Genomic DNA, 19,053 nt, shown 5'->3' on the forward strand with positions numbered 1-19,053 from the left:
TTAAAAAGAAAAACATTAATGTATTTATTTTTTCTGTAAGGGGAGTTTCAAAATATTGAAACTCATTTTTATGTGTGAAAATGTTCATGCATTTAGGTTATATTATATATGTAAGTATTTTCATGGCAGTTTTCTGTTTCTTTATTCATGCTTTAAGCATCCTATTTGTACTTCATGAGTTGTGATTTTTAATGGATGGGAAAACTTGTAATATTATATTCCATGCATCAATTTATAATTCATGTAAAGTTTACAGAATTATGCAGCATCATTTAATACTTATAAATATTAAGATTTATGTATTGCTAAATTAAAAAAAGATACCTTAAAAAGGAAGTATCAGACCATTTTATGGAATTTTTTTAAAAAGATGATTTATGTACACTCTAGGACAGTGGTTCTCAACCTTTTTTATCCAATGCACTCCTTTCATCATTGCTATAAGATCACCTCCTTTCTTTTCCAAGACTTAAAAAATACACACACACACATATATATATATAGAGAGAGATTGAGAGATAAGAAGTAGTCAATCAGGTGAGAAGTAAGTACAATTATACTGAAAATTAGAAATTAATGCAAAGTGCTGCTAAATTTAAATGAAGTATACTGATTAAGATGGTCCAACTCATCAGGTTGATGGTTAAGGTGGTCCAACTCATCAGTAAGAAGGCATGAATTACACCGAATTTTTGTAATACATGAAAACAGCAAGGTAAAAATCTAATATACTAAAACATATAGTGATCCTAATGCATAAAATAAAAATTAGAAAGTAAAAATGCATGGGTTAGTCTCCCTAGTTTGGCCAAACTAGTCTGTCCAAAATTTTTATTAAAAAAAAAGAACTGATTTATTTATAATAAAAGAAAAGCTTTGTGAAAATAAATATGAATATATATAATATTTTATGCGTGCAATTTTTGAATGTTTTCACTCAATTATCAGAGAACTACACATATGTAGCAGTAGCATTGTGCACATGAAACATTATATATATTATCATTGCATAGCTGTTTATGACATGATATAAATAGGCTGCTATATTTGTTCTTTTCGGCCACTTTTAGCAAATGACGCACCCCATTGACAAACAAGTACCGAATTTTCTTATGTCTTGCAAAATCACATAGATTGTGTCTGAATGCTATATTTTATCTCTAATAGACATACCTTTTATACTTAAACTTTCATTTTAAACTTTGTTATATCTGGGGAAATTGCATATTTATCTTATAGTCTCTCTCTCTCTTTTTTTTTTTTTTTTTTTTTTTTTACAGTTCTCACTGTCATATTTTCATTCTTGGATGATTTTTCATTATGGAATTGTTCACAAGTGTGTAAACGCTGGTCTAATGTAATTGAAGCTAATAATTCTGAAGAAAAGTGGCGACAATATACCAGAGTGCGCTGGCAGTTGTTTAAGCCATCTTTTATTGTTCCTTGTTGGAGGACCATGTATACCAAATTGTGAGTCGCTTTTTCTGTTTTTCAAGTATAATACTATGTTTAAGACTTACATTATAGAAAAATCAAATTAATTTCGTTTTACTTATACTGTGAAATTTTTGTTCACAAATTTAATTTGTTTCTAAAGACTGTTAATCATTATCAGAAATTTTCATAAACTAGAACTATTTTACCTATAGGAATTAATAAAATGGATTAATTTATTCCTGGACCATTGATGATTGCATATTTAAAATTAACTATACTACTTTCCACATAAGGTCATACCCCTCCCACCCCCCAAAAAATTAATCTTAGACAGGAAAAGATAAACACAACATTAAGCAGGCAAAGTAGACAAAAATTAAGTTTAATTGTATTATTATCCGTATGAAGAAAAATGGGTGTCATAAATGGAAAGTGATTAGGAAGGAGTGTTGTTATTTGGATGAGAAGTCCCCCATTTCATAAGAAACAACAGTTAACTGTCTTTTCAGGGCATCTTCGTATATCTTTTCTCTCTCTCTCTCTTTTAATATCATTCAGTTCTGCTTGATACTCACTGGACCTCCTATTTTTAGCCCAAAGGTGTTAGCCCAGAAGGACTATTAATTTCATTTTGGCATTTTGCGCTGAAAACTCTAAATGTCGGTTCACTTTTCAAATTGTTGTCATCAAATATTATCACCCTGTGTTATATTTAAAGAAATTAAATAATGAAGAATATAAATGTATGCATGTTTCTCGCATTGTGCTAAAACAACGGCAACCAGAGCCATCAAATTTTGAATAACGTAATTTTCCACCGAATATGGACATCTGGAAGCCCTAATTTGGAATTTGTTTTATTATCGATTTCATATTTTGCAACATCTCGACGAATTTTCGATTAACAAACTCAAATATTTCAATAGAGCAATGGCAAAACTGTATTGGGGGGGGGATATTTTTATCTCCAGCATGCGAGACGGTGTATCGGAAATTCTAAAGATATGCTCATTAAAAATTGTTTTGCGATATTGCTGTTGAATGGAATTTTATGGTTTAAGTGCAAAGAACATGATATTTAATAAATAAAGGTTGTTCCATCTCTGTTAGACTATTGCTGTCTATTTGTACTGGCTTAACATTTGCAGCGCTACATAATGTCAGTGTCGAGAGCCCAGTATTAATCGGTAAGTGATAGGCATGCACTCGGTCCACACTGAGTCTCTGTTTCCCTGTCCAATCAAAGTGGCAGTCAATTGTAATCCTTACTCACTCTTTGCCTGTTCAACTGGCATTATTATACGTGGGAAAAAAAAATAAAAGATAAGTTTTTCAATGTGACTTTTATGAATTAATACAGTCCACAACTACCAATTGCTATCAGCAAAGGTAACATAAAAGGATTAAAAAAAGTCCATTTAGAGGTAATGTAAAATCTGAAAGCTTTCGGATTTTTTTTTTAGCCCAAAGGACGTTAGCCCTTTTAGCCAGTGCGCGAGACTGTATCTGAAATGCTCAAAGTATGGTCATTTAAAATTATTTTGTGATATTGCTGTTGAATTTTATGGTTTAATTGAAAAGAACAAGATATTTAATAAATAAAGGTAACACACAAAATGTTAAAAAAACACCCCTTTGGGTGTAATGTCAAATCTAAGAGCTTTCAGTTTTTTTTTTTTTTTTTTTTTTTTTTTACAAAATTTGTGCAGTGTAATTTGTTATTGTCTAGGTTGTAAAATATTTCTAAAGTGAGACATGACACTGGCATTAAAAATGGTTATACTGTAGTTTCCCTTTGCATTTTCTCAATGATATTATTATATCTTGTTGCTGGAGACATCAATTATGTTTTGGTAACCTTCTCTGCAAGTAAGCAAATGATGGTCATTTGCGGTTTTGCAGCTGAGGATGGTGGTTCGGTAAAACCATCGAAACTAGTCCTGTGAAAATTTTGAAAATATAATGTTGATTTTTGTTGTTTGACTTCTGAATTAGTACTTATTCGGCGTGTTATTGTGTCTTAAATGTCTTAGTGTTTTTGTAATTTTGTTAATCAACAGAGTTCTGGTAATATAAAACTTATTAAAATGTTTACATGTAACAAATAATAATTCTGTTATTTTATTATATAAAATTTTGTGTGAGTTGCTTAATTTTATATTAATATACTTGTTTGATTTTTACATTATTTATAAAACAATAATTTTCCCCTCTTTCATGCATTTAAAAAGATGCTTTATTATGAATCTGTTTATTAGCAGTGTGCTATTTCACGCTATATAATAAGTAATCAATGTATTTTCTTCTTTTACATAATTATATATATATATATATATATTATATACCTATGTGTGTGTATGCATGTATTACATTTCACAATTAATTGCTTTCCTTTCCCATTTAATTTTTTTTTATTTACAATTTTTATTTATTTTTCTCATTTTGCATTTTTTGTATTTTCATTAGCATGTTTGATCATTGTTACTTTCTGTCTGCCATTAAGTTTACTATTTATTATTATTATAAATTGTTTTAAAAAGCAAGCTCTAAAAAGTAAAGGCATTGAAGACTTTGTGAAGTATTATGTTTGTTGTGAGACGTATGGATGTCTCCTATTGGATACAAATCACATAATTTGCTTTAAATGCTCTGATTGTCATAAACTCAGAACAACTTATGTACAAAATCTCCCTGTATAGATAAAATGCTGTCAGGCGACATATCTGGGCTTGTTTGGAGATAATGTAGATAGGCTTAAATTACTTGCTTCCTGGCTTTGATAATTAGAATTAAGCAGGAAATATATTAAAATGATATTCTTGAGTATTAATTCTGTATGAGAGTCACAATTCTAGATTTTTTTTTTCACCAAATAATTCGATCATAATGAAAGACATTCATAATCCAAAGTTCCACTGTATTCAGTATTTTTTAGACTTAAGTTATCTAATCTGATAATAAAAACCGTTAATGAATTCTTTTGAAGACAATATTTTGGGGGAGAGGGAAGTAGATGTAAATATTTTGGAGAATTATGAATAATTACTATAAATTTCTTATAATATTTTATTTTCAGAGCTCAAAGTGCACCTTGCTTATTGTGCCTACATCAAATGACAGAACAGGTAACCAATTTTTAAAATCTGTACCAGTATAAACAAGTAAATACTGAAGAACTAACTTTATTTTGTTTTTCCAATTCTTGGGTGCCATTGATTTTTTAAGAACTTGTTCTTAATTTTAATACCACGACCAAAAAAAAGATAGATTCTAAACAAATGAATGAAATAAAGTACAGGATAAGTCAAATTAAATGTCAGGATTTAAAAGCTATACTACCCAAAATGTAATTGAAGTATTAATTCAAAAGATACATACTGTAAAAGGTGTAATTTTAAATATTTCACCAAAAATGGTGCCGTAAGTGCAATCACTCGAAGCATCTGGGATAATGAGTTTGTATGAAGACAAAGAAGGAAGATGCTGTGCCTTCGTAACTTGGTGATGGAACAGCATTTTGCATGCTTAAGTATCATGTAAACAAGTGTATCATCATTGTTCAGCACCATTTCCGAATGAAATATGGACAGGCATTGCTGGATGGTAAGGCCGTTCATCATTGGTATTCATAATTTTAAGTCAGGTACTGCATTTGCAAAGGAAAATCATTAGGTTGTTCTTTAGTGGGAGAAAACGTAATTCAGTCTGTTCAAGACAGCTGTATGAGAAGCCTTCAAAAATCTACTTATCAAGCTGGATGAAAGCTGAGTGTACCGCAAAAAAAAGTTTGTAAGAAACGTCTGCAGATTAAACCTTATCGTTTAGTTGGTGCAACAACTGAAACAAGATCTGGCTCCTGAAAAGATAATGTTCAGTGATGAATCAACATTTTACACTTTTGGATTAGTGAATAAGCATGAGGTAACAATTTGGGGGTACTAAACATCCACATGCGACAATACAATGTGAACATGATTCTCTGTAGATTGCATTACAGACTTGATGTGTGCCATGCAACAAAAGGAATGTGTATTGAACATTTGTTCGGACTAAATTCAAAACTTGATTATAATACCTGTAAATGTGGCTCACGTATTCACACATTTAAATATTAGTGTTATACCTATATACCTCATAAATGCAGAGGAGACTCATTAAATACAAATATACAGTGGCAAGCAAAACTCTGCAAATTATTTGAATATCATATACTAATAAAAATACTGAGGAAAATCACTTCTAAAATCAAGGGAAGAATGGAATTGAAATTAAAAAGTAATCGAGAAACTAAAAATTAATAAAAAGAAATATATTTTTTTAGTTACATAGCATTTAAAAATAGTGATATAAATATAATACATACATTAATTACATTTTCTGTTGTAAAATTTTGAAATCCCATCATTTATTTTGTCTTGCCCTCTTTTTCAGTAGATGTAGCAAATAGAATACATTCACTACCGACATGTGAGGGCACTGCTTTCCACAGACCAGTACTGTAGATTTGTATAGTAACATCCAGAACTAATTTTTTTTGCGAGAATTCGGGGCTATTTTAATCAAAAATATGATTTTATTACTATATAATAATATTATGTAAGCAACTGAAAACCTGAGACCACATGTCACAAATATGAGCCATAGTTTCTTATAGATCATTCCTTAATATGATTGCTGCTCTTATGGTCTTCATTAATGAAAGTATTAAAATGATGTTTCAGTAGAATTCAGTTGCTAGGTAATGGAATCAAGAATGTAATATAGTAGCATTTATGAAGGATTTTCTTTTTATTAGAACAGCAGTTATAAAGAAGAAAATTGAATTAATTAGAGAAAACAAAATCTATAAAAATTAACACCATGTTAATTAATACCTAGTTTGGTAATCTTGAGTGTCAGTCACAGCCTTACAATACCTTGCGATCAAGTGAACCAAGCTTTTTAATTCTGAAGCTGTTATAATTTGAAACCAGTTTGAATTATTGTTTCTATTAATTGGATTTATTTCTGCATTGTTTCTGCTTAGCAAGTGTCTTTACTTAACTGCATAGATTTTTGCTTGGCCTAATGCCATGCTATTCTAGCAATGGAATATGATTATCTTATTTCTTACACCCAGCAGCAAAATGATGTGCTGCTGAATTCTCTTGAAGTATAAATGCTTCATTATCTTGGAGAAGTTCACATGCCAAAAGTTTCAATTTGTTCTCAAGTATTTCACGTGTGAATTGTTGAGCATTTATACTGCTATTAATGATTCAAAATTTTCCCATATCATTTGTGCAACCCCTGATCCTGTCACCAATTCAATATTTCGAGATAAGTGTAATACAGTCTGGATGCAAATTTTATCCTTTCTACTCTTCACATACTAATATTGTCATTCCCAAACACCAAGGTTTTGGGCATTCCAAATAACATTGTCCCATTATTCTGCCATCTAGATTAACAAGACATTCAGCCCAGTTAAATTTTTTATATGGGAAAGGGTGGAAGTTAAAATGCCTTTTTTTTCATGGAATTCTAGCATTTATATAAAATTCGTGCAGTCTGCACTGAACAATCCTTGACTCAACTTCAGATTGGGCTGTACCATCTCTTCTTGTAGATACCCAGTTTTATTATTTAGATACAGTCTCTTATTTTTCTTTTATTTTATTACCTAGAAAACTTATCTACTACTCTCTTGTTTATTCTAGTATCACATAGTATTATGCATCGTTTTCTGCTTTTAATAGTATGATTTTGTAGAAGATGACTGTTCAGAAATTTCAAAATGCTCTGATTAAATTTCATCCAATTTTTCTAGTATTTTCTTTTCAGCTATAGCCTTATTCACCTAATAGTACTGTTTAATGTTTTTTCCTGGATGATCAGTTAACCCTTTGAGCTTTTTCTGTAATTTTATTGCATTTTGAAAGCTCAAATTAAAAATTCCAAAATTAATCAACAAAAACAAACAAAAAAAAAATATTTTGCCACTATCTGAATTAATTTATTTTATTATATAATTAACAAGCTCTGATTTAAAAGCAGTAAACATAGATTCATTTCAATTATTATTAATTAATAGCCAAACATGTGAAATAATCTTAGTTGGATTCATTAAAATCATTATGTACTATTTTCCTGTTTTATAATAACTACTTCAGGCAGTGGCCACACAAGCAACTAATTTCTGTATATGTTCATAATCCCCAGATTTTAAGAAACAAGACAGAAGATTTTGAATGCATTGTTTGGTATATATTTTAATTTGAATTTATTGCAGGAAACAAAAATCAGTCACTCAGGCTTCTTTTTACTATGCCTGATAATTTTGGTTAGTTTCTAAAATCATTCCTTGATGTTTATCAGCCTTTGTATTGCCATGCTTACTGTTCTCAGCTTGAGCGAAACAAACAATTTCTGAAAGCATTCTGTTTGGGTAGTGGCTCAGGTGGTATCTGGGGCTACTGAGTAATGAGCAATGGATGGCTAATTGCTCAAGAAATTATTGCAGATTTTTGGCACATGCACAAAGCTTTAAAAGTGCTACTCTTCATTGGAGTTGACCTACAATATCATGAGCTGTAGATGGCCTTCAGTTTAGTTTGGCTGCTAGTTTTGTTAACTGGAATACATTTTCTATTTTTAGTTAATAGTATTCAATATCTTTAATATTTGATGATTTAAAATCTGGTGTATTATGATAGATATTCATTGATGGTTGTTCATTTCCTTTATTATTGTAACCTGTATAAATTGTTTCAATTAAAAAATAAATGTAAAAAGTTCAAAATAGCTCCACAAATTAGTAAAAAATCTGATGTGTACACCACATGACTTCCTTGTACGGAATATTAAATTATACGCATTTTTTCTTGCATTTCATTTAAACTTATTAGAATTGAATTAAACCTATTTCGCCGACAGCGCATAAACCACAATAGAATAAATGCATTCTTTAAAATTCACTTAGGTTTTCTTAACAGTATTATATTTCGTTCATATTATAACTCAAAATGAACAAAATTTATATCATTTAAAGAATTATCTAATCATTGCCACATGTTATATTCAAATACTATAATAAAGCTAGAACTATGTATAAAAGAAATTAAGCAAACAAAACAAAAAAGAAACAGTTTTTCCCAGAAGATTGAGTATTTCTCATTCAATTAATTCAGTTTTCACTTCGTGACAAGGCAAAAATACATAAAAACTCATATCTGTATTAAAAATTACGAAGTAAACCATAAATGCTTATTTCCTTGAAAAAATTCCAGAAAGGATTAAGCATGATTTAAATAATAAATGAAGGCGTTATTTTTGTTGTTGCGAAGCTAAGTTTCTCTAGATTGGCAACAAATTCGCTATCCTGCTGTTTCAAATGTAAACAAGAGCAATGGCTGCCATCAAAAACATTATTAGGCTTAGCAACACTTAAACAATTTTAAAATTGTTGATAATTCGAAAAATATTCCATACAGATTTACTAAAGAAATAAAAACCTTAACCGGAAGATAAGAACAACATAATTCAATCATTTTTAAAGCAAAAAATGTACAATTTACAAACATATAAGAGTAAAGAAACAGATCACTGAGCCGTGTAACAGAGTGGATATATATATATAAATATATTTATATATGTTTGGTGTGGCCAATTGCAACCACAATACAACATGCACATCTAACATGTTATAGCAGTCCTATATACAAAATTTCAACGTTCTGAGGCTACTCATTTTTGAGTTATGCGAGATACGTTCGTACAGACACCACGAAAAATTCTCTTCAGAATTCATTTTAAGGCAGTTTTATAATTTTCTTGGTGGAAAAGAGTGTTTTATTCTGTCCTTACATGCAGATATCATGGAAATACATTGTTAAATTGCATTTGAAAGAGGTCAAAATGCGATATTTTTGTTGAAATATGCTGCCTGAAACTTTTCGCGATTGCAATACTTACTTTTTACTTCGTACGAGGAAGTAAAAAAGGAAAGAAGAAAAGAATATGAACAAAAATTTTAATTTGCTTTATTTTAATCTGTATGAATTATTTTTATGTATAGAATAAATTAAAATTCTACATATTACCAGAAATTTCATAAATGAAATTCACTGGTTGCTGAATATATTATTATTAATAGATGTCTTTCAAGAATAATGTTTTACAATATTAATGCTATTATTGGTTGTCTTTTGTTGTATTTTCCATTTAATAATTATTTGCAACTACTCCTTCAAAGTATATTCAGCCTTTCAAAACAAGGTAAAAACAACCTGCTTTTCCTGAAAAATTCACTGGTTATCACATTTCACATTTAAATTACATATTTATGTAAATTTTATCCTATAATTTGTAAAAAATGTTTAATTAGGTTCAGCCAACTGATGTACATAATTCGTGGAGGAATGTAAGATTAATGAATGAATTGAAATCACTTCACTCTGATCCACCTGAAGGTATTAAAGCTGTGCCGTTAGATGAAATGTGCTATCACTGGCAGGCGACAATTACTGGTCCTGATGATAGTCCTTATGAAGGTGGAACCTTCTTCTTGTATTTGCAAATACCTCCAAGGTAAACTTTGGTTCTTTTTTTTTTTTAAGGCAAGCAAAATGCTCGTTCTATATATAAACATATCAACATAATCACAAGAAAAAAATAAAGAAATGATAAATTAATTTCCATGCAAAATTACTTTTTCTTAATGACGGTTATCTACACTTTTGATTTCTTTTTTTGGAATTTGATTCTCTTTTTTTGGAAATTTATGCTGAGTAAAAATTGAATTTTACTATTTGTATAAGTTAACTCTCATTTAAAATTCTTAGATTAATTAAAATGTAAAATGCACATCTAATAAAAATATGTATAGTACGAAGTCCAGGATCAGAGTAATCGGACTTTGGTGATTCAGGATTTTTTTAAATTTCTGATCGACAGTTTAAATCTAGTAAGATGACGTGCAGAAATTATAAAATTAAAAATATGAAATAGTTGTAATAAAATAACGAAGCACCTATGACCTTAAGGGAATCAAAATTTACAAGAAAAGCACAACATATATTTGTGTCAATAAACATTTCTTTCAGTGTAAGTTTATATGAGGTGTTTTTTTTTTTTTTTCGCCTACTACTTTTTCTTTCTTCTTTTCTTTTTTTAAATGGTTAGACATAATTTCTTGTTCAGTGCAAAGTTTCATTGTTCAAGTCCTGTAACTATTGTTTTGAGAATACCTACTACTATACTGGCAAACAAAATCTTTTAGCTCTCAAAAACATGTTTGACATGACTGTGCTATCAGTAGTGATATTTTCTGATACAGATTTCTTCTTTATTAAATGATTGATAACTGAGGCATTGTTATTGCAACACCTTCATTTATTAATTCTCCACATTTCTTCATAAATTTCATAAGTTGTAAAATTTTTCTATTTGCTTGCAATATTTAAAAACCTTCAAATTCATGGCTATCATCATTATCAGCAGAATGCAATATGGTAGCCTGCCATGAATTTTACTAAACATTACAAAAAATATTAGCAGACGTGTTCCCCATCACCATCACTGCACACAACAGATTTTATAGTAAACTATAAAAAAGAGAGAGTTTCTTTTTTCTTTTCGAAGGGTCTGTTTATAAAATTTAGCATAGAGTTATAGAGTCTACTTTATATCTGCATTTCAGCAAGTGCGACATTCATATCCATAGGTTGAAGGATAGATGCTTATTTGGACTAAAGAATAAGATGGAGACATTAACTGTACTCAAAGTATGAGTGAAGCAGTTGTCTATAAACAGGGCAATTTTTGCTTCATCTCCAGGAAACCAACCAGTTTTAAGTGTTCCTGAGACTTGCATATGTAATAATTTTTAAACCAATCATTCATTAATGTCTATGTCATCCTTTATTATTATTATTATTATTATTTTACAATACATGATGGGGAAAATCTTTGCTTTCTTACATGCCATTTTGTGTTTTTGTTTTTTCGATTCTGAAAATTTTATATTAGTGCATTCTTGGAGCATTTGCATATGCCAAAATCATGAGTTTCATTTTGGAATCTTTGATAATAGTTTGGTGGGACCTTTTCTGCAAAGGTTGCCTAGGTATTTTGGTCCACATATTTGCCAGAAAAAACCAGTTTCATCAGCAATATAAATCTGTCCTGGGGATAATTTTTTTGCTGTTAATGAGTTCAGTGAATTCATCTGCAAATTGTTTAGATGTTTCAGTATAAGATGCAGCTTTTTTTGACTGAATTTATAGTTCCCTTATATCGTGGTAGTTTTAAATTTAGTTAACTAACTTGTTGACTATGTGCATTCAATTAAAAAAAAAAAAAAAGATTTCCCCATAAAACATTTGGGCTTGACCTATTAGCAATACATCTTTAATGGCACATTCTCGCTCCAATACTGTCTCACCCATTCAATAATAACTTAGTTTTAGGATCATCAGTTTGGGCATAATGAATGATTTTTGTGTTATTCACTGCGAGTAAGATGTCAGACTCCACAAAGGCGATATTCCTCACACAATTTTAAGACATTATGTGCCTTCACCGTCTTTTTAAGTGATTACACGTTTTGCTTGTTTAACATCAAAACATGTGTTTGCTTTGAAGATCCCTCTACAACTTCAAAATTAGAAACTGTGTTTGGAATAACAAGAATTAAAACTTTAGGTTTGATAAGATAGCTACAATAATAATAGCCTTCAAAATATAATAAGCTGGATCAAATTAAAAAATTAAGGAATAGTGCAATTTGCTATGTTAACTGAAGTTCTTTCTCTCCTTTTTTGGTGCTATGCTAATAAAAGGAAACTAACATAAACAGCATCCTATCTTGGACAAATGCCTTAGCCTTCACTTATTGTCAAAGTCACTCAGAAAAATGCTAAGTCTGTGCAATTACTCGAGAGCCACAAGTGTAGTCGTGGCTAATGTCAATGCAGTGTTGCAAACAGCTTCCATATTGCATTAAAGTAGTTGCACATAGGTACTAATATTTTTATTTAAAAGCCTTCCTCTTTTTTTTTTTTTTTTAAACAGCTTAGATTCGTATTTTTATAAATATTTATTTCATTTGCTTCAATATGTAAAATAAATTTTGGCTTATTTCTTTCCCCGTACTTGATACTGGATGTTCCATCTCAAATCTTTCCCCCCTTCAATTTTTTTCCGTCTTTACTAAATTTCTGTCGATAATAGTTTTCCTTCCCCGATTTTGCAAATTTGGGATTTTTTTGGATATTAGATCATCAGTTTAAATCTAGTAAGATGTCATGTAGAAATTATAAAATTAAAAATATGAAATCATGATTTATCAAACAATGAAGTACAGTCAAAAGTCGTTAATCCGGACTCGTCGGGACTTCGATTCCGGATTATCGATTTTTCCGGATTATAGATCATCAGTTTAAATCTGGTAAGATGGCATGCAGAAATTACAAAATTAAAAATATGAAACCGTAATTTATGAAATAAAGAACAATTATGATCTAAAGGGTATCAAAATTTACAAAAAGAAAAAGCTTAATATTTATTTGTTTACTTTATTAAACATTTCCTTCAATGTAAGTTGCTTCGTTTCATGTGATAATACTTTCTCTTTAATTCTATTAAACAGACATAATTTCTTGTTTAGTTACAAAGTTCCGCTGTTCAAGTCCTATAATTGCTGTGTTGAGAATACCGACTAATTTGTCAATCGAAATGTTTTCATTTTCAATAACCTCTGGGTCACTTTCTTCACTATCGGAAGCGAATTATAATGACGAGGAACTTGATTTAAATCATATCAAAGACGGAGTATATCGAGATGAAATACTACACTTAGTACGGAATTATAAACCAAATAAAATAAAAACATCTGAAGATAAGGATAGTGCTGACAGATCAACTTCATGACGTTCTCCTCTGCCGCAGAGCAGCGTGAAATTGATAAACAGATTTCAGATTTCAAAACATACTTTCGCTTTGTAGTAAATATATATCAGAAATTCTATTTGACATAATCGAAAGTTCAAGCTTACTTTTATAAAATTGCTCTAACAGTCTGCAAAAAATAATAAGCCGGATCCAATTCGAAGATTAAGGAACAACGCAATCTGCAACATTAACTGAATTAGATAACTTTAGCTTAGCGTATAACTCCGTTACACATTAAACGCGCATGCGCACAAGCATATTCGCAGCTGTAAGGGTCTTATGCGCTCTCGTAAACGCCTGTGCGCATGCGTGAAAGCGACGCATGCGCAGAAAGTTTGTAGCTTTGAGGTCCGGATTATAGATCATTCCGGATTATGGGTGTCCGAATTAACGACTTTTGACTGTATTTGTGATTTAAAAGGTATCAAAATTTACAAAAAAAAAAGGCTTAATATTTATTTGTTTACCATATTAAACATTTCTTTCAATCTAAGTTAAGTTGCTTCGTTTTTTGTGCTGATACTTTATCTTTAATTCTTTAGACAGACAATCTCTTATTTAGTTACGTTGTTGAAACTGCTATTTTGAGAATTCCGACTAACTAGTCAATCGAAATTTTCTTATTTTCAGTAACGTTTTGTGTCACTTTCTTCGCTGTCAACAGCGGTATTTTCTAGTTCTTAGAACCATACTACAGATTTCGCCATTCATTAATTGGTTGATGATTGAGAAGCATTGTCATCACAATGAAAAACTTCCTTTATATCATTTTCATTTATTACCGCTTCTCCACATTTCTTTACAAAATTCGTTAATTGGAAAATTTCACCTTTGTTTTGCGATATCTGAAAACCTTTAAAATAAATTAGCGGCTATCATCTTCAAATTTAACTATCCTTCACTATACATATTTGGCTACGATCATGAGCTTAGTGACTAACGACAAGTTGTTCCGATAAATTTTATCTTGCTTCTATCGCACACTGAGACAATTAAGCCTGAATTGTATTAATTTAATTATACTTATGTCTATATCTTGCACATGTTAAGGCTTATCAAAGTTCTGAATAAATAAATTTCCACGTGTACTTAAGGCGTATTGAGGCACGCTAAGTATCTTACTGCCGTTTGCAGTCTCTATGGGTCCTAAATACTGCGACTCGGTGCGGGCATATGAGCCCTGGCGCTCGCTGGTTCCGGGTTTATGTGAATTACACATCAGTTATTCTTAATTCAAATACCCTTAAATGTAATCTTTGGGTCTATGAGTATCATCAACAAAATCTATTTTTAGCATATGGAAAGAAATTTTTGGTAAATTTTTCCTTGTCAACATTTTTTAGCGCATTTAACTTAAATCTGTAATCATCGCCAAGCGTAATGTCAACATAAAAGGTTACCATATTCCTTTTTTATTCAATTACTAACATAAAAAAATTGTTTAGGCATCGCTACATGAGTCATTACTCAAGTTGTTATGTTTTGATAAACATGCGGTGATGAAAGTACAGTCAAAAGTCTTTAATCCGGACGTCCATAATCCGGAATGATCTATAATCCGGACCTCAAAGCTACAAACTTTCTGCACATGCGTGAATGCATAATGCATTGACGCATGCGCGTTTAATGTATAATGGATGGTATAAGCTAAGCTAAAATTATCTTAATTATCTATTTCAGTTAATGTTGCAGATTGTGTTGTTCCTTAATCTTCTAATTGGATCCGGCTTATTATTTTTTGCAGACTGTTAGAGCACTTTTATAAAAGTAAGCATGAACTTTCGATTATGTCAAAAAGAATTTCCTAACCATTCCGAAATCTGTTTATCAATTTCATGCTGCTCTGCGAGGGTGGGGAAACATCTCGGTGCGCAATGAACTGGAAGTTGATCTGTCAGCACTATCCTTATCTTCAGGGCAGATGTTTTTATTTTATTCGGCTTATAATTCCTTACTAAATGTAGTATTTCATCTCTATGTACTCCGTATTTGATATGATTTAAATCAAATTCCTCGTCATTATAAATATCATGAATGCACATCAAATAGTTTTCTGGTTGCAATTTTCTAATTTCGACTATGCGTAATGTATGCTTTATGCATGTGCGCGTTGAAAGAAATGTTTAATAAAGTAAACAAATAAATATTAAGCTTTTTTTTGTAAATTTTGATACCCTTTAGATTATAATTGCTCATTATTTCATAAATTACTGTTTCATATTTTTAATTTTATAATTTCTGCATGCCATCTTACCAGATTTAAATTGATGATCTATAATCCGGAAAAACCGATAATCTGGAATCGCCAAAGTCCCGACGAGTCTGCATTAATGATTTTTGACTGTATAATAACTAATGATTCGCCAGGTTGGCATCAGGTCAACAATGTATCTATGTGGAATGCTTCGGTTTGACATGTGTGCCAAAGCAGATACGCAGCAATGGAGCCTAATTACTGATCGTATAAATTTATGTTAAAATGATTATTTCTTTAATAACAAGGTATTTTATTTAGTGTCGAAGTGAAATTAAGAATCGGAATTCTCCAGATGTTCTATTATGCGGGGAGAGGGGTAATCAAATGTGCATGCGTGAAGCCTACAAGAAAAACGGTTTTGTTGGTTTTGAGGTCCAGGTTTTAGATCATTTTGAATAATAGAAGTCCAGACTTTGTATTGTAGTTGCTGCTTTTTAAATGATTGCATGAAATGGGCAGAATTAAGGTAAAAAATAACTGTAATTAATAAACATTGCAATTAAAAAACTGTATGAGATTAAACAACAAGCATAAAATTAAAAATGATATTTTAGTATAGTAGAGAAATACAGCCTTTGGAAAACGTACAATGCCGTTTAAAATAAATTAAATAAAATCTAACTGTTGATGGACAGTACATTTTTGGCATTTTATTTATTATACCATTTTACATTCTCTTTCAAGCACTTAACAGTTTGGATGTCTAATGTTTAACACTTTAGATACAATCATCAAAAGTATAAGAATGATTTTTTGTGAAATATTCTGAATCCCTAAATAGTGTCTGTGCAAGTGATGGTTTAAAGACTTTTGGCTAAAAAGAAGCCAAACCAAAGTTCAAATACCATTGACGAAATATACGAAGACAAAAAAAGTGCTGAGTGGTATGGCTTTAATGGGAAAGAACCTTAAATTTTAAAATGTAATGTTTTTAATTATTGTATTATGTTTTGTAGTAAATCTATACAATTATTTAGCTTTCATACTTAATAATTTAATTATGTGTGTAGTTACCAAAATTAAGTTGAATTTGGATAGAAATCATCTTGGACATTTTGAACATCCAGATGAATTAGTTGACCTTTAATTTTTATTGGATCCCTCCCAAATGTAAATATTGAAATATTAACTTGTATACAGATGCATCAGTACTCCAGATGTCAAGATTGCTTGGGATTATAGCCATTTTAGTCATAGTCAGCCTGCATATTTGTAGTTCTAATGTACTTATGTATAAATGATTATTTCTCTTTATTTAAAAGGAAAACAGAAATATTTTGATGGATTTTCATTGTTTACATTACTAGGATGTGCAACTTGCAATTCACGATAAATCTAAAGATCAAATTACAGGTTTTTATGTCTTTGTGTTTGAATTGTTTTGTGCACTTATAATTTTTTAAAAATTTTTATTTCTTGCATAGTTATCCAATGGTACCACCTATTGTTCGCTTCATCACGAAAATATTTCACCCCAATGTTAGCCGCCATGGTGATATTGGAATAGATTCAATACATGACAACTGGAGTCTCATTTTGACTATATCTAAGGTATATTAGTTGTAATTGTTAAATTAGAATTAACATCCCTCCTTTTTTAAAATTTTAAGTTCTTAAATCTTTTTCCCAAGTATTATTATTATTAATTTTAAATATAATAGGTGCTGCTTAATATGATTGAAGTTAATGTTATTATTCAAATATTGTTATCGAATTGCCAATGTCCCTCCTGTATGTGTATGAAAACATGGAAAGTACATTGCTTATTGTGATCAACAAGTCATTTTAAATTATCAAAATGCTATAGAATAAATATTTTAAGCTGAAATAGAGCCTCCAAATAAAAGATGAAATAGTCACTTAAAGTTAAAATATAGTATAGAAATAGCCTAGTTACAGAAATATGATGCCAAATAAGTGATTATGTCACCAGTCAGCTGATTTTAATTTGAAGGAACCATGTTCAAAGAAGACAGATTGACTAGGCCAAACCATTTAATATGTGGAATTGTAGATGATCTTGTCCTTTTGTGCCAAAATAGCTTTTCACTATTTTTGAGTTTTACAATTTTATAAGTCCATGATATAAGTCACTTATATCATGGAGTCTTGCAAAAGGCATAATGATTTAAGTTGACTTTTTAAACTACTATGATCAACTCCCAAAAATGACTTAATGCAATACTGCTGGTAAGTTAAAATATTTCTGAACAACAGCAGAATTGTAGCATTAATCAGGGCTGCCATGCTACTCGGAAAACTGAGAAAAGTCAGGGAATTCGAAAATTGACCAAAAAAGTTGGGGAATTTAAATATTTTAGTCAAAATCTGGAAAAGTTGGGGAATTTCATACTGCGATCCTCAAAATAGCGATTTTCATGCCAACGCTGGAAGGAATGATTTTCTTGGTGAATCATGTATATCGCATGAGCATCATTCAGACAGCTTGGAGTAGAGCCATTTTTTGTAACGCCAGTCAAATTGTCTTTTAGAAGCATCTTTGTTTTCCAGTAACCTCAAGAATCCAAGCTTGCATGTATGCAAGTGCATGTTAAATGAAAGAAAATCCCCCACCCCATTCTCGTATAAAACAAAATCTTTTAAACCATTTATTCTTTCTTAAATGCCGTATTTTTCATTTTGCAGTAAAATAAAAAAGTAATTTTTAAAAAAAATCTGAAAGGCTTCAGATTTTAAGTTACGTCCAAAGAGGTTTTTTTTAACATTTTGTCTGTCACCTTTATTTATTAAATATCACGTTCTTTGCACTTAAACCATAAAATTCAGTTCAAGAGCAATATCGCAAAATAGTTTTAAATGGAGCATTTCTTTAGAATTCCCAATGCAGAGTCTCGCATGCTGGAAATAGAAATGTTTTTTCTGTACAATGTTGCCATTGCTCGCTTTGAAATCCTTGAGTTTGTTAATCAAAAATTCGTTAAAGTTTTACAAAATATGAAATCGATAATAAAACAAATTCCAAATTTGGACTTCCACATGCCCATATTCACAGTAGGATTACTTTATTCAAAATTTGATGGCTCTATGTACCGTTGTTTTATCACAATGTGAGAAATATACATACATTTATACAAATTTTTCATTTTTTAATTTCTTCAAATATAATGCAGGACTCTAACATTTGGTGGCAACAGTTTGAAAAGTGAAACGCACATTTATAATGAACCAACCCAAAATCACAAAACAAAAACAATGGTCCTTCAGGGACAAAGCCCTTTTGACTAAAAATGCCATCTAGGCTAACCATTTAATATATCTATATTCGCCAAACCATCTATTTTTGTAATTTAGTTTTTAATCCTTAAGTAACTATATATTATTGCTATTCATACAATTTAATGTGTCTTCTTTCTTCTAAATGTATTTACTAATTATTTTAGGCAATTTTCTCTGGCATACTCGTGAAA

General features: G+C 30.3%; 1 protein-coding gene across 2 annotated transcripts in view; it reads left to right on the top strand.

Annotated features, from left to right (window-relative positions):
- LOC118192339 (uncharacterized) overlaps positions 1 to 19,053 on the top strand; it is a 55,295-nt gene that overhangs the window by 25,261 nt on the left and 10,981 nt on the right. For both annotated transcript variants that reach the window (XM_085814712.1, XM_085814713.1), the window contains exons 4-7: positions 1,281 to 1,470; positions 4,514 to 4,562; positions 9,803 to 10,005; positions 17,050 to 17,176. In XM_085814712.1, the coding sequence (XP_085670838.1) occupies positions 1,281 to 1,470; positions 4,514 to 4,562; positions 9,803 to 10,005; positions 17,050 to 17,176 (569 nt within the window). The remainder of the gene's footprint in view (positions 1 to 1,280; positions 1,471 to 4,513; positions 4,563 to 9,802; positions 10,006 to 17,049; positions 17,177 to 19,053) is intronic.

This window comes from Stegodyphus dumicola, chromosome 4, assembly GCF_044657685.1.
Source record: "Stegodyphus dumicola isolate Sdum_Otavi_A_Nest chromosome 4, ASM4465768v1".
NCBI lineage: Eukaryota > Metazoa > Arthropoda > Arachnida > Araneae > Eresidae > Stegodyphus > Stegodyphus dumicola.